The following is a 14,186-nucleotide window of genomic DNA, read 5'->3' as shown; positions in this document are numbered from 1 at the left end:
TGCATGAACAAAGATAAAAAAAATATACTGGACGAATATATAACCTCCTTTTTGAAGTCTATTAAAAATACTCAGAATATTTTACCTACAAAACTTTTGAAGGGTTTGACTATGAGAGATAAAAGAGCACTTAATTCATAAATTAACTATATATTACCATAAGATATTTTGGAGGTAAACATTTTGCAGCTGATGGCTGTAATCCCATTAGCGGATTCTTCCCATTCATTATCAATTCAATCCAGTCTTTATGTAACAAACCTGTATTAAAAAAAAAAAAACTATGTTTAAAACTCAAACAAAATAATAGTCTGTAACTATCTAATTGTTTCTTACTTTTTTTTAGACTTTGTAACTTTTTTTATGAGATATTTTTTATTTATATTGGTGATATGATTTTTTCATATGAACTGAATATATTATATTGTCTTTTCACAAAAAAATGCACACACAAGCAAGACAAAGTTAGGGCTGTAAGAGTCGCTTTTAATTCATCTATTTACAACAACAAGTATAAAATAGTTAATGCAAAAAAAATAATCATAAAACAGAAATCATTTTCTCTATAATAGAGTCTTGAAAATTGTTAAATTAAGAAAACATATTTTAATCATTTATTTTTTGCAAATCCTATTGATTTATGGAGAGAAACTATCAAACAGATAAGTGAAAGGCTAAATTACAATACACATATAATTTAAAACATTAAGTTTAGAACAAACACACACACAGTCAACAGCACAACCAAATAAATTATCATCAAAGACACTTGTACTACAATCATAACACATCACAACTGTATTACCAAAAACAATTTTACTAATTTACCAAACTGAACTCTGTCATACTTTATATTGTCAGATAGACAGTTATAAAAATTGATTCGTCAATGTAACAGTTGAATGATTAGGAATAATCATAATTAAATCACTCTGCCAATTATTTCTGTGAGTTATATCAGCAACTACAAAACTGAATGGATACTCTGGTTACACTCATTTAAGACACAATGTAGTACACACATAAGTTTCTTCATTCTTCCAGTTTTAATATAGTCAATTCATCAAGGTTATAAATAATGTGGTAATTCCTTAAAGAAAAAAATGTAACAAAATAACAATTTAGAGCTGTTGATTCCTTACTTCCTGAATTACCTTAACATTCCAAAAATCATAAAAATATTTATAAGAGATAAATTATCTGAATAGGACTGTAAGAGATTTATCATATTAATTATTAATCGAATATATAGTAATATTTTTATAAAAAATATATACAAAATAATGTAATCCATGTAATGGATTCTTCAGTTCAGTGAAAAAGGTAATGGGAGACCACTTCATTCCTCTCTAGTATGGCTGTTTTATGGATACATTAAAAATCTTGGGAAGAACTTTTATTCCTTTTATCTAGTTACCTAGAATTGATTGTATTAGATAACTATGAGTAACAGACAACCAACAGACAGAAAACAGAGATCTCTGTTGGGAATGAAATCATTCTATTAGGAATGGAATTAATGACTAGAAGTCAGATGGTAATTGATTTTTATATATATATACTAGCATCCTGTTGCAGTGATATTTAGCCGGTCATGGCTCGCTTCACTCGCCCTATCTGTCTTTTTTCTTTTTTTTTTGTTTAACCTCCGGGTCCACTGTTATGCATTGCTTCAAAGGATGAGGTGAATAATTTGTAGCATGTGTGCAAATGCCATGCCTGACCGGGATTCGAACTCGGGACCTCTGGATGAAAGGCTGACACACACTACCACTTGCGCCACAGAGACCGGCATCCTATCTGTCTAGCCAGGGTGCTCTGCCCCCTGGACCCCACTAATGCTTAAACTCATGCTTGTAAGAATAGTAATGATAAATAAAAATAAAGCCTGTTCAATTTATAAAAACTGTCAGTGTATTGTAATTTCTTCAGAGCAACAGTTTGATCAGTACACAGGACACAAAACTTTTGAGTGATCTAAGAATGTAGGTTTCAAAACAGTTTCCTTCCATCTTAAAAATATTAGTTATAACTGGTTACCTGTACTTCGTAAAAATGTATTTTGCCCAATTCTTAGCATTACTCGACAAACACCACTATGAGGTGATATACTTTATTTCTCTTTTTTTTTTAATTTTTAATTTCTTTTATTTTATGTTTTTTAGTGTAGTTAACAGAGGCAGGAGGCAGTTGTGTTGCACATACAGTAACAGTTGCTGTGTCGATTGAACTGCTGCATTGTACACAATCGCACCCCTTAAAAAATCAAAATTAAAAAAACCCAAAAATGGTTTTTTAGATATTTATCTGAAGGATATTTGCAAGCTCCAATTTAGTGAATATATTGTTTAGTATAGTCAGAAATGGGGAAAAATTTTCAATCATTGTTCAATTTTTTTTACCTAGAAATTGGTTTTTAGGATTACAACAACAAAAATCAAGTTAATATCTTCATTTGTTACAGAGAAATTAAAAAAAAATAGTAAGTTTCATTGTTACTCCACTTTAAACCTTTATACTCAGAATTTCTAAAATTCTTTCTTAGTGTGTACTTACACCAGAAGGAACATGGCATACCAATTTTCATCAATTTATGCTAGCTTCAGTAGTTTTTGCTAGGCGTCAATGAATCAGTCAGTCAGGACAAGTTGCTTTATAGGTATAGATATTAGAAATAAAGATTGACAGACCTAGTATATTACACTATTATGCTACACTGAAAAATTCTGGTTGAAATTTGCCGAACAAAAAAAAAAAAGAAGAAAATAAAATAAATCATTAAAAGTAGATTAGAAACCAGATTTTATAAATTAAACTGTTCTGAATACCCAATTTTCTATACTGGTTAAACAGGATGCAATTTTAAACAAAGATATGATGAATATTTAAAAGACCTCTGCAGCAATAGAATTAAAATTTGCTAACACCTCATTAATACAAATAACAAATCCATCAAAGTTGATGAATTCATCATATTCCATTTATAATAAAGGAATTACATCTTACCATGAATGATACAAACACATGGCAATGTTTGACAATGACAAATTAAATGGATAGGCATAACTCAAATCACACAACATTTCTACCATACTCATTAATATTAGTCTGTCAAATTAAAAAAAAACCTCCAGTAGTTATATAGGTGACAAAAAACGAAAACTGCAGCACTCTTCACTGAGGATGACTGTAAAGAAGCTAAACATTTTGAAATCAGTTTTTTAAGAACTTTTTATTACTTGATTTAGTTTGAGTTGTCATTACAAAAGTTAAAAATTTAAATTAATAAACTATATAAAATTCTAGTAAACTAATAAGCATAGTCGTTTTTTAAAATTTTACAATATACTAGTTATTTAATACTCTGAGAAGTTAGGACTGATAACGTAAAACTATTCCATCAATCTATTTCTTTAATCTACACATTGTTTACTGATGATTATAAGGTATGATGTAAACCAGTTTGTAGTTACACTTGTTACATCTATCATTTTTTTTTTAGGTGTTCAAAATTCACACCTAAGTCACATCATTATTAGATTGTAAGAATCTGATAACATTTTTCTTGAACCATTCATCTGCCACCTTTTATACATATGTATATTAGTGATGTACTTTTACAGATTTCACTTTCTTACTTTGCTACTAATGTATTACTCTAATTTAGATGATATTCTACCCTATTGAACATTACACTTTTAAATATTCTTAAAAAAATTTGGAAGCAAACTTCCAACTTTGTAATTTTCTGGTTTTGTTTTTATTATATTTATATAGCAACTTCATCAGTACTATTATTTTTGAACTTAAATTTTTCCTTTCTAAGACAGTATTAGAATAATTTAGGAAACTATTTCTATGGGAATTGAATCTTTGTTATACCCTATTTTCTTGCTCTGGATAACTTTGTCTGCTACTGTTTGAAAATATTTATCAAATGAGTTATTAATTTCCATATTATCTGATGCAAACTTTCATTAAAAATCCACACTTTTAACAGTTTTTGTTTACTGTATTAACATTACCTTTTTCATCATTATTACCTTTTACACACTGTCGAGTTAAACTTTGACAACACTTGAAAATCTTTTAGTATTTTTAGCCTAAACATTTTTTACTTCCTTTGCACGAGTGTTTAATAAAATTTTATTATATACTTGTTTACCCAAAATGGTTCTTATTTCTTTCTGTTAAATATACTTTTTCCTTTTACGGATTTTAAGTTTACCAAATCTTTGTATTCTATTCATTTCTTGACAGGATTTTTTTTTCTTAAGAGGAACAAACTGTACTGAAGTTATATGTATACTGAGTTTGAAAATTAACTGTACACATGTCACACAATAGTATAACAGTATGTACAATCGACTTATTTTACAATAGTTGCTGGAAATGGTCTTCATGAACATCAGGACTGAATCTACACGCGTAACTTCTTGTTCTTGAAAACTCCCACAAGTTCTTATGTGGAGTGCTCTAGGTGAAATCACAAATAACAATTTCAATTTCCTGGAGGCTGTGGGGGTTTCCTTGATAAAATTACTTTTTGCACAACCCCAGAAGTAAAAATCCAGTGAGCTTAAGTCCAGCTCATGAAGGTGGTCACAAGCTCTTAAAAGTGATTTTATCTTCGAAAACTTCTTGCAATAATTTCATAGACTATCTGGCTGTATGCATGGTTGTGTCATCTAGTTGTATCCAGGCATTATCAATTTCATCCTTTCCTCTCCCATGAATTGGTAAATGATTTCTCAATTATGAACTGAATTTATTGTTTCTATAAAAATATTGGGCGATTATTTTTCTCCTGGATACTGGAATCCATATCACAATCTCCTGGTCATGTAGAGGAATTTCATGTGTGGTATGTGGATTGTTAGCAAACCATAAACATGAGCTCTATGTGTCCACATATCCTGATAAATGGAACTACGCATTAACAGTATGGAAAACATGATCCAAAATATCATAGGGATTGTACAGTTGAAACTACTGAAATCACTCACAGAACTGAATTTGGTTTCCACAGTCTGTGGCCAATAACCTTTGAATAGTTTTCACTTTATAAGGGATGATATCTGAACTTCTTATGAACTGCCTCGTTTGTAGTTGCAATATCGATGTTTTTTTGTCTAACTTTCTCATAGACTTGTTGGGACTAGATTGTATAGTAGCTGATATATATTGCAGTTTTTTTGTCTAGAACTGTAATGGTCCATCACTTAGCTCATAGTCTTTCATTGATCCTGTCTTCCTAAATTTGACCACTTTGCTCATAGTCTTCTGTGTACCTGAAATCTAATGGAAAACTAGTTTTTCATTGTCTTTGTGTACTCACCGTGCTCACAGATGAAATATTTATCTTGCTAATAATTTTAAATTTAAACCAAATTATAAATACATTAAAAGAGACGATAGGGTAAATTTCACTTTGTTGAGAAATTCTTGGCTGGGGAAATTCAGTGTTAGCTGTGATCTATGATCATTTGTTTTTATTTGCAATAAGTAAACATTAATGGATAATTTAATGTGCTTATTTTATAAAATTTGTAGTGCTAGAATGAGAATCTGTCTCAACCATCAAAGAAATTGTAATTGATAAACAAGACTAGTCAAGAATATACAACTAGTTATACAACTGGATATGAGATATTCTGTAAATGAATTAAAAGGATTAGAAAAATTAATTGTGTTCATTTATTACAGACTGAATTAAGTGCCACACCATTCTTCAAAACCATCATTCATTAATTAGATTTCATCATTCTTGTATATTTATGCACACTGTAATCTACATATGCGTATATTCTGTTTATTTCTATTCTATATGTTTCACATGTCTTGTGATCCTTCAAATTTAAATATAAAAAATGACATTTACAATGTATAAAATGTATAAACCTCTACATGTATTAACTGCTAACTGGATGTGCTTCTGGTTCTGGTGTGTCAAATATTTGTTATATAAAAAAATGAAAATATTTTTTTATTTATACTTTAATACATGTTACATTGAACGTGTGGTCTTATACCATTATATGTGTCAAAAGGATGAAGTGAACTGTATCTAAAGTTGTTTTAACTTTGGTAACTTAGTTTATAAAATTTAATTTTAACCTTTGGGATTTTACTTTACTATTCACTCTTTACAGGATGCTACTTTCTGAGTTGTCCAAATGTTGTGGAATTATCAGGTAGTAAGAGATGCACTATCTTAACCATAACCCAAAACATATTCTGCACTTATTTCTTGTACTGAGATCAATATCTACTTTTTTATAATGAAATTTCAAACACATCTACTTCAAATGCTTTTATGTAAGGATATAAAATTTAATAATCTAAGTGGTATGAAAACCGATTGACATGATTTTATTATTTCATATTTAGTAATTTTCACAAATAATTTAAAAAAATCTGAGAACAAGTTTCAGCACTCCATAAAATAATCTAATTAATTATGTGACAAAATGTAACAGATTACTTTTTAAATAATTGTTGTTCATTTATTTAAGTTCTTTTATTGTTCAGTTATTTAATATCTGTTCATTTAATTCATTATTGTTAAGACAAATTTTTTCTTTGATACACAAATACCAAATGATATTTTATCAGACCCTCAATATCAATATATCAGTAAGTTATCAATATATTTTCTTTATGATATACATTTATTACTGGCACACATAGAAATATAAATCAAGCTACTTGAAAATAAGGTTAATGAGAGAATGATAATTACCAGCAGGAATAATACCAAGTGACATCACATCTAGTGAATCCCAGTTACTTGGAGAACCATATTCACTACTCATAATATATTCAGCTAAATCTGATAAACATTGAGTAGAACAATCATTAATTTGTCCAAGAATGATTGCAGCTAAAGAAATATTTCTTGATTTTGATAAGATTTCTTCACGATCTTCAGTTTTCATATCACAAATAAGCTTACTTAAAGCTGCTAAGCCCTCTGGACCAATTCTTTCAGCTTCATTTGATTCAATTACTTTATTAACTAGGCTTTGAACCTATAACAAATAATAAATTATTATAAAACTTAACTATTTAAAAACAATTATTTTAATGCCTTCCAAACTTTCCCAGCTATTTTCCCAGAGCAGACTAACAAAGTTGCGATCCAGTGAAGAAAAAACCAGATGGAGACAATAGAACAGTGACATCCAGGCAAACTATGCTATTCACTTAGACTTTCTTATCATTTATACTGATGGTGGTAGTCAAACTTGATTTCTCTTAGAACAGCGATTCTGAAATGTTTTTACATACTTCTCATGTGAATTACTGATCAATAGCGTATACCACTGAACTATTAAATATGTAATAGTCATTAGGATAGTGATGGACTTACATCTCACAATGGTAAAGCAATAAAAAATTACAATTATTTTTGAAAGTATCTATTTTATACATAATCATGTATTACAATTTTTTCATTTAGTACAGATCTTTCATCATCCTTTTTAAAAAGTTTTTCTTTATAAAGAAAAGTTATAATACAGATTTCTTTACATTGCTGATTACAATATTCTTAAACATTAAAAGTTCAGTGAGAAGGACGATGGTACATGTAAGGAGATATCTGGTTAAAGCTGAACTTACCCACATCTATGTTTATACTTTTTAGTGATGTTCAAAAATAATTTTGAAATGGGTAAACACGTATGATTTATTTTTTTTGTTTAAAAGGAAATCTTTCCCTGGGGCTCCATATAAATTTCATCAAAAAATCAGTACAGATCATTTTTTTTTTTAAATTCAGCAATAGGCAGCCTCAAAATCTTTGCATCTCTGCCAGCAACATGTCATCATATGGTTTATTTACTTCTTTATTAGGTTCCAAATCACAGAAAGCTTAATCTTCTAAGCTCTGTTCGACTTAGAGCAACTTGGGCTTTTGCAAAAACCTTTTTAACCTTTATTGCGTGTTGAGGCTTGCAATTTGTGTACCATCACAGTTCAGCTTAAAGGAATTAATTTCTTAAAAGAATTAATGGTTCTGCTAATCCTTTTAGAATTAATAGAACAGCATATCCTTTAGTGACTTATAAAGATGCACTGAGAGATACGGTTGAAGCCATCTGCATTTTTTCACGATTACCACAAATTTCAGATGAAAATGCCTACCAAATTGAATTAAAGCAGCTTCTGGCTGCTCTCCATCTTCTTACTGGTCTCTCTCATAAGAGCTGGCAATTTGGATTTCTTGACTATACCCATAGCTTCGTTTACGATTCCATCATTGACACATATTTTATGGTGTAACATTACTAGCAACCATTTAGCTAATTCTACCACCACAAAGACCACCACAAACCTGACCTTCCGGCTGAAAGGCTGATTAAAATTATTTTTATCATTATAAAAAAAATATTTCAATAAAGATCGCATGTAAATGAGTATAATTTAATATCCAAAGATAAATAAAGCATTAAAAATATATATATATATATATATATATATTTTTTTTTTTTCAGTTCTAGGAAATAGTATAATATATTTTAATCTATAAACTAACACAAAACAAAAAAAAAACAATAGAAAATTTTAAAGCATATTTAATTTTTGAATTCCAAGTAGTGCAAGAACTTGGAGAATCTGTCATTAATGACTTCAATACTGTAGACCAGCATTTCTCGACCTGGAGGTCATAACCCCCAGTGGGGTTGCAAAATTAGCCTACAACTTTACACGTAAACAATAATGAAATCATTTTATGAGAAAGAAAATCATTTTATTATAAACATTTTACTTGCATTTATAAGCATATAAATAATATAAATTAAAAAAAAAATCAAATTAATGAGATTGTTGCGTTTGTTTTTTATTCAAAAGTTTCTCTATGCATCGATCTATGGTATCAACACTCAAAACCAAATTGTTTTCAAGTGATAAAGGCGATTTCTATATTTCGTTTTTAGTGTAACTATAGACGAAAAATTCTTTCTACAGAGGTAAGACATGGCGAAAGGGATTAATGTTTTCAATGATTCTGTGACTAAATTTCCATATTTACTTTGATAAGCAACCCAAAACATATCTAAATCTTCAGATGTGTTGTAGTTGTAATATTTTATCAGTAGACATTTTGATGAGCTGGTTGTGAATCTCAACTGGTAAATTAGCAGCTGCAACAGTGTTTTCACTAAATGGATTCAGTACCCATCTCTTTGAGAAATCATTTTTATCTTCTGGTAAATACTTTGCCAACTGAACTTTTATCTTATGCAAATACACCTTCATGCTATTCAAACTGGTGAATATAAAAAAAAAATTTGTTTTGAAGGCGAATTATTCTAATATCAAGCTTCTTAATGAAGGCATGAATTTTGTTTGTCATTAAAAAAATGTTTTTTCACAATCTTGTAAATTCAAATTCAAGTCGTTTAAATGCAAAAATAAAATAGCTAAGTAAGTCAATAGCAACACATACTCATTATTCTGTAAAAAAAAAAAACTGAGAATGGTGTTTGTTTATTACAGAAAAATATTATTAATTCATCTTGCAATTCCAATAACTGTGTTAACATTGCCCCCCTCCTCAATAACCATCTGATTTCTGTATGGAAAAGAAGAGATTTTTTCTTTTTATCCATTTCATCACATAGTTTAGCAAACAGCCTTGGTCGACTTTTAATAAAATTAACTATTTTTACAGCTTTACAAAGAATACATTAAAGATTTTCTGGCATATTTTTTGTGGCAAGAGCATGTCTGTAAAGGAAGTAATGTGTCCATTCTGCCCTTGTTATAAGATGTTCTTTAATTTTTCCAGAAAGTCCACTGTTCTTTCCTGTTATTGCCTTTGCACCATCACTATATAGTGCAATACATCTTGTCCAATCTACATTATAGTTTTAGTAGCTTCATATAAGAAATAAAAACTGACATTCTGTTGCAAGACCAGGTTGATTTGCAAAACAACATATTTTCTTTGATGATCTGTTCCTATTGCATTCATATCTCACTAAACGTAAGATCTGAGAAATTTTTTCCACATCTGTTGATTCATCAAATTGAATACTAAAAAATTCACTTTAACTCACTTGCTGAATTATTTGATCATGAACATCGGCAGCCATGTCATTGATTTGTCTTGATACTGTATCATTAGAAAGCAGAATTTTTTTTCAATTTTTTTGCTTCTTCCACACCTATTAAAACACTGACCATATCAATTGCAGCAGGCAATATGAGGTTTTCTGTGATTGTATGGGCTTTGGACATATTAGCTACTCTTCATACTGCGAGATAAGATGCTTCAAATGTACTTTTATCAGTATGGCTTGATTTACAAATAAAAGCTTGTTAATTTCTCTAAGTATATAATTTTCTTTCAAAAAATTCCAAGGGTTTATTTTTATGATCTGAATGATTAGTTCCAAGTGACAAATTAATTTTGTTGACTTCATGCTTTCATCGGAGAGGATGTGAAAGCAAACAACGCACTGTGGCTTTCCATCCAATCAGGTAAAACCATAATTTAAATAACTGTCACTGGACAATCTTGTCTTTTTACCAATCAGTTCAATTTATTCACTTTGTATAAGAATCTAAACCAGTTAAAAAAGATAAAAACCAGTTACACTGTTTGGCTGCACACTAAAACCCGAAACCTCAGTTATTATTATTTTCAATGAAACTACGATTTTAAAAACTTAAATAAAGGCACCAGACTCACGCTTTGCGTTGAGAGCACGACACACTGCTGAGAGCACGATGTGCTCAAATGTATCATATGCATATTCCAATATGACACTCTCACAGTGAATATTATGCAAGCAAACCAAATTACAAGGAGCACATCAAGGTACACTTAAGAGCAAAACTACAAATTACCAGGTACACATGAAGTTGGAACCTGTAAATCACTCATGTTTGTACACTTCATATATGCATGTTCATACCTGTCGCTATCAATGCAGCTGAATAGTTTTAAATAGGTTTCATTGGGGTTCACAAAATATTCATTATATATTTTTTTTTACTTTTTGGGGGTCGTGTGTGTTTTGGATGATTTTTTTTGTTCAGATTACAAATGGTTTCATTTTTCTGGATATATTAAAAACCAAAACAAGAGAGTATGTGATTTCACAACAAAGAACAATTCGACAAATTTTTTTACAGAAACATTACCTGCAGAATGTTATTCAGAATTAAAGATAACATTGATATCACAAATTTTGTGGCCTTACTTGAAATTTAAGGGCAAAACTCTACTGGTTACAGTAAGATTGTGCTATGTGCCACACTGCTGATTTGACTATGTAGTTGTTAAGTGAATATTTCAATAACCATATAATTTTCAGAACTCAATATGAAGAACTCTGACCTCAATGGATCCCCTCCCGTTCTTTCGCTACCAGATTTTTATTTTTGGGGCCATCTGAAAAACAGTTTTCAAGAACCAGAACCTTGGATGAATTGAAAAAATATCGTAAATAGACAGCATCTTTTTTTGGCAGCAACAACTCTAAGGAAGGTTCCACTGAACTCGTGAAGAAACGTTTGATCAACTCTCAAAGTGGACTGTTTGAACATTTATTATGACATGTAGGTGGGGGAAAAAAATGTAAATATAGACTCCAGTTTCCCATTATCATAATAAATTATTCTTTCATTAAATAAATACAACTTGTTTTACATGTGGGTTGAGTGACTTTATGAACATCAAATAATGTAAAATATTGAACTGCTAATTGTGTTTACATAAAGATTTGCAAATAATTGTATACACAAAGTTAATTTTTTTTAAGAATGCTTAAACAGGTAACTAAACAACGACCATGATATTTCAAAATTACATTTAATACTACTTCAGACAACAGTATATCTGAAGTTTTGCTGCACTATAATACTTCCTTAAAAAGGCCCAATCTAAACAGTTTACCTGTTTAAGAAAAACCACAACACTTTAGCTCACTTTAACATTAGAGATTAGAAGGAAGACAACAATGAATAGTTCTATTTTATAAAATCGAAAGGATTTAAACAAGAATCTAAAAGGACATAAACAACGAGAGACTTTAATTTGGTAAAAAAAAGAAGAAAATTTGCTAAAAAAAAGCTGTAAAAACATCTAAAATTGAAGAGTAAATTTAACAAATAAAGTTGTAATAAAACCAAGCAGAAACAAATTTAATTTAAAAAAAGTATAAACAAAAGCACCAAAAAGAAGACAACATGCAGTAGGAGTATTACATAAGCCTACTAATATTTAAACAAGAATCTAGGAAAACAAATAAGAGGAGACTGCAAAAAATGAAAGAAGAAATTTAAGTTTAAAGTGAAATAAAACTTTGTAAAAACATAACTATAAGACTAAAGAAAATTTATTAATTGTAAAAAAAAAAACAGGATCAAGTGAGTAAACAAGTAAAAGCAAACCAAAGAGGAAATTTAAGAAGTAAAGTTGTAATAAAACCAAGCAGAAATAAATTTAATTAAAAAAAAGGACCAAAAAGAAGACAACACCTAATACTACAATTATATAACATCAGGTATTTATTAATTAAAGTTTAAGGTAATTTAATTAAAAGAAAAAAATATAGTAGGACCATAACAATAGTGGTGGGGTGTAATTAAGTTCGTGGGGAGGAGGGAACTCACCTTGATAATTTTCTTGTTCATTTATGGAAATTTATATAACTGAAATTTTATTTAAAAAATAATTTATAAAAGATATTTTATTTTTAACTGATATGTAAAACTTGTTTATAAATTAAAATAAATTTTTTTGTTAAATTTTTAAAATTTACTTTTTCCTAATTTTTAATATTGCATTAACTAAGTAAAATTACACAATTTAGCAGTCAAAATAAAGTTTGTAACAACTAGACATTAACACATTAATGTGTTGTAATATCAATTAAAATTACAGATCAAGTAATGAGACTATTGTATAGATTATAAAAAAAAATATGTATTAATTATAAAAATAACTAAACAATAACTTTAAAAACTAATTTTAAAATGCTGTACTTACTAAACTCTTCTTTTCTGGTGTAAATTTTGAAAAAAGATGTACAGTCTCTAAAATCCAACGTTCATCAAAATTAAAATTAATATTTTCAATATCACTTACTTCTGCTGCTTCTAATAGAGAACCCATCAGGTGTAATTCGTTCTATAATTTTATTTAAAGCAAAGAAAACATTAATTATAAACGTGTACTGTGATGTTCTTAATTCATTTTTAATGTAAAACAAATTGATTGAGTATTATTAATAAATAAAATGCTATTAATGTTAATTATTTAATAGTTATGTTAGATTTGCTAATACTAATATGTGTATTAAACTCACAACATGTACAGTATCATGTCTACCATAACATATGTTAATATGTTATATGTATAATATTCATAAATACTCTTAAGTATTGCAAAATTATCAGGAATTCATTCTCTATTAGTCTCAACTCTCTATGCACTGCTCATTTCTTAATCTCAAAAATACTTTCTATATCTCCAAAACATCCAATATACTTATTTTTCTTTATTCATATTCACCTTTAATACTCATTCTAAAAACATAATCTATACAGATTTTCTTGCTATAAATACAAATACACTTTTCATCCAAGTTTTTGTGTCTTTAACCTCCTAATTAATTACTTGATGGTTCATGTTGCATAGAATCTTTCTCCGTGCATGCTGTAGTCACACTTTTAAAAATGATTAATATAAAATAACTGTGTACAGATTTCTATAACTCTCACATTAATATACAGACTGATTCTGAAGGAAAGAAAAATAATTTGGGAACTGATTCTAGCCTTGAAATAAGAAAAACATTCATACAAATCTATAATCGAAAACATTTTGTTTTTGAGTTACGACTACTGAAAAATCTTGCCAGGATTTCAGTTCCCCATTAAAATGAAGTCATACTGAAATTTTTGAGGAGTTATATAAGGGGTAAACTTGATGATTTTTTTTATGACCTGAAAAATTAAATAAAACAGGTCCCAGAACTGTATTTCCTGTCGTTTTTATGTTATACAACATAAAATAGAAAAAATTCAGTGACGATAAACATGCTTTTAGGTTTGAAGAACAATAATTTTGTTAAATGACTAATAAATGCATAAATTTTATTATCAAAACTTGTAGAGAATTCAATTCTGAAAAAATAATATAATAAAGTTTATGAAAAACAAAAAAA

At 28.8% G+C, this 14,186-nt stretch overlaps 1 protein-coding gene across 1 annotated transcript in view; it reads right to left on the bottom strand.

The window, feature by feature from the left end:
- Nucleotides 1-14,186, bottom strand: part of LOC142322752 (uncharacterized) — a 92,923-nt gene that overhangs the window by 8,338 nt on the left and 70,399 nt on the right. Inside the window, exons 19-21 of the mRNA XM_075361826.1 lie at nucleotides 13,007-13,147; nucleotides 6,743-7,031; nucleotides 158-261 (exon numbers count right to left, since the gene is read on the bottom strand). Of these exons, the coding sequence (XP_075217941.1) occupies nucleotides 158-261; nucleotides 6,743-7,031; nucleotides 13,007-13,147 (534 nt within the window). The remainder of the gene's footprint in view (nucleotides 1-157; nucleotides 262-6,742; nucleotides 7,032-13,006; nucleotides 13,148-14,186) is intronic.

Source organism: Lycorma delicatula, chromosome 4 (assembly GCF_047948215.1).
Source record: "Lycorma delicatula isolate Av1 chromosome 4, ASM4794821v1, whole genome shotgun sequence".
In the NCBI taxonomy this organism is placed as follows: Eukaryota; Metazoa; Arthropoda; class Insecta; order Hemiptera; family Fulgoridae; genus Lycorma; species Lycorma delicatula.
Note: the sequence above shows the minus strand (reverse complement) of the source record. Positions and strands in the feature narration are given on the sequence as shown.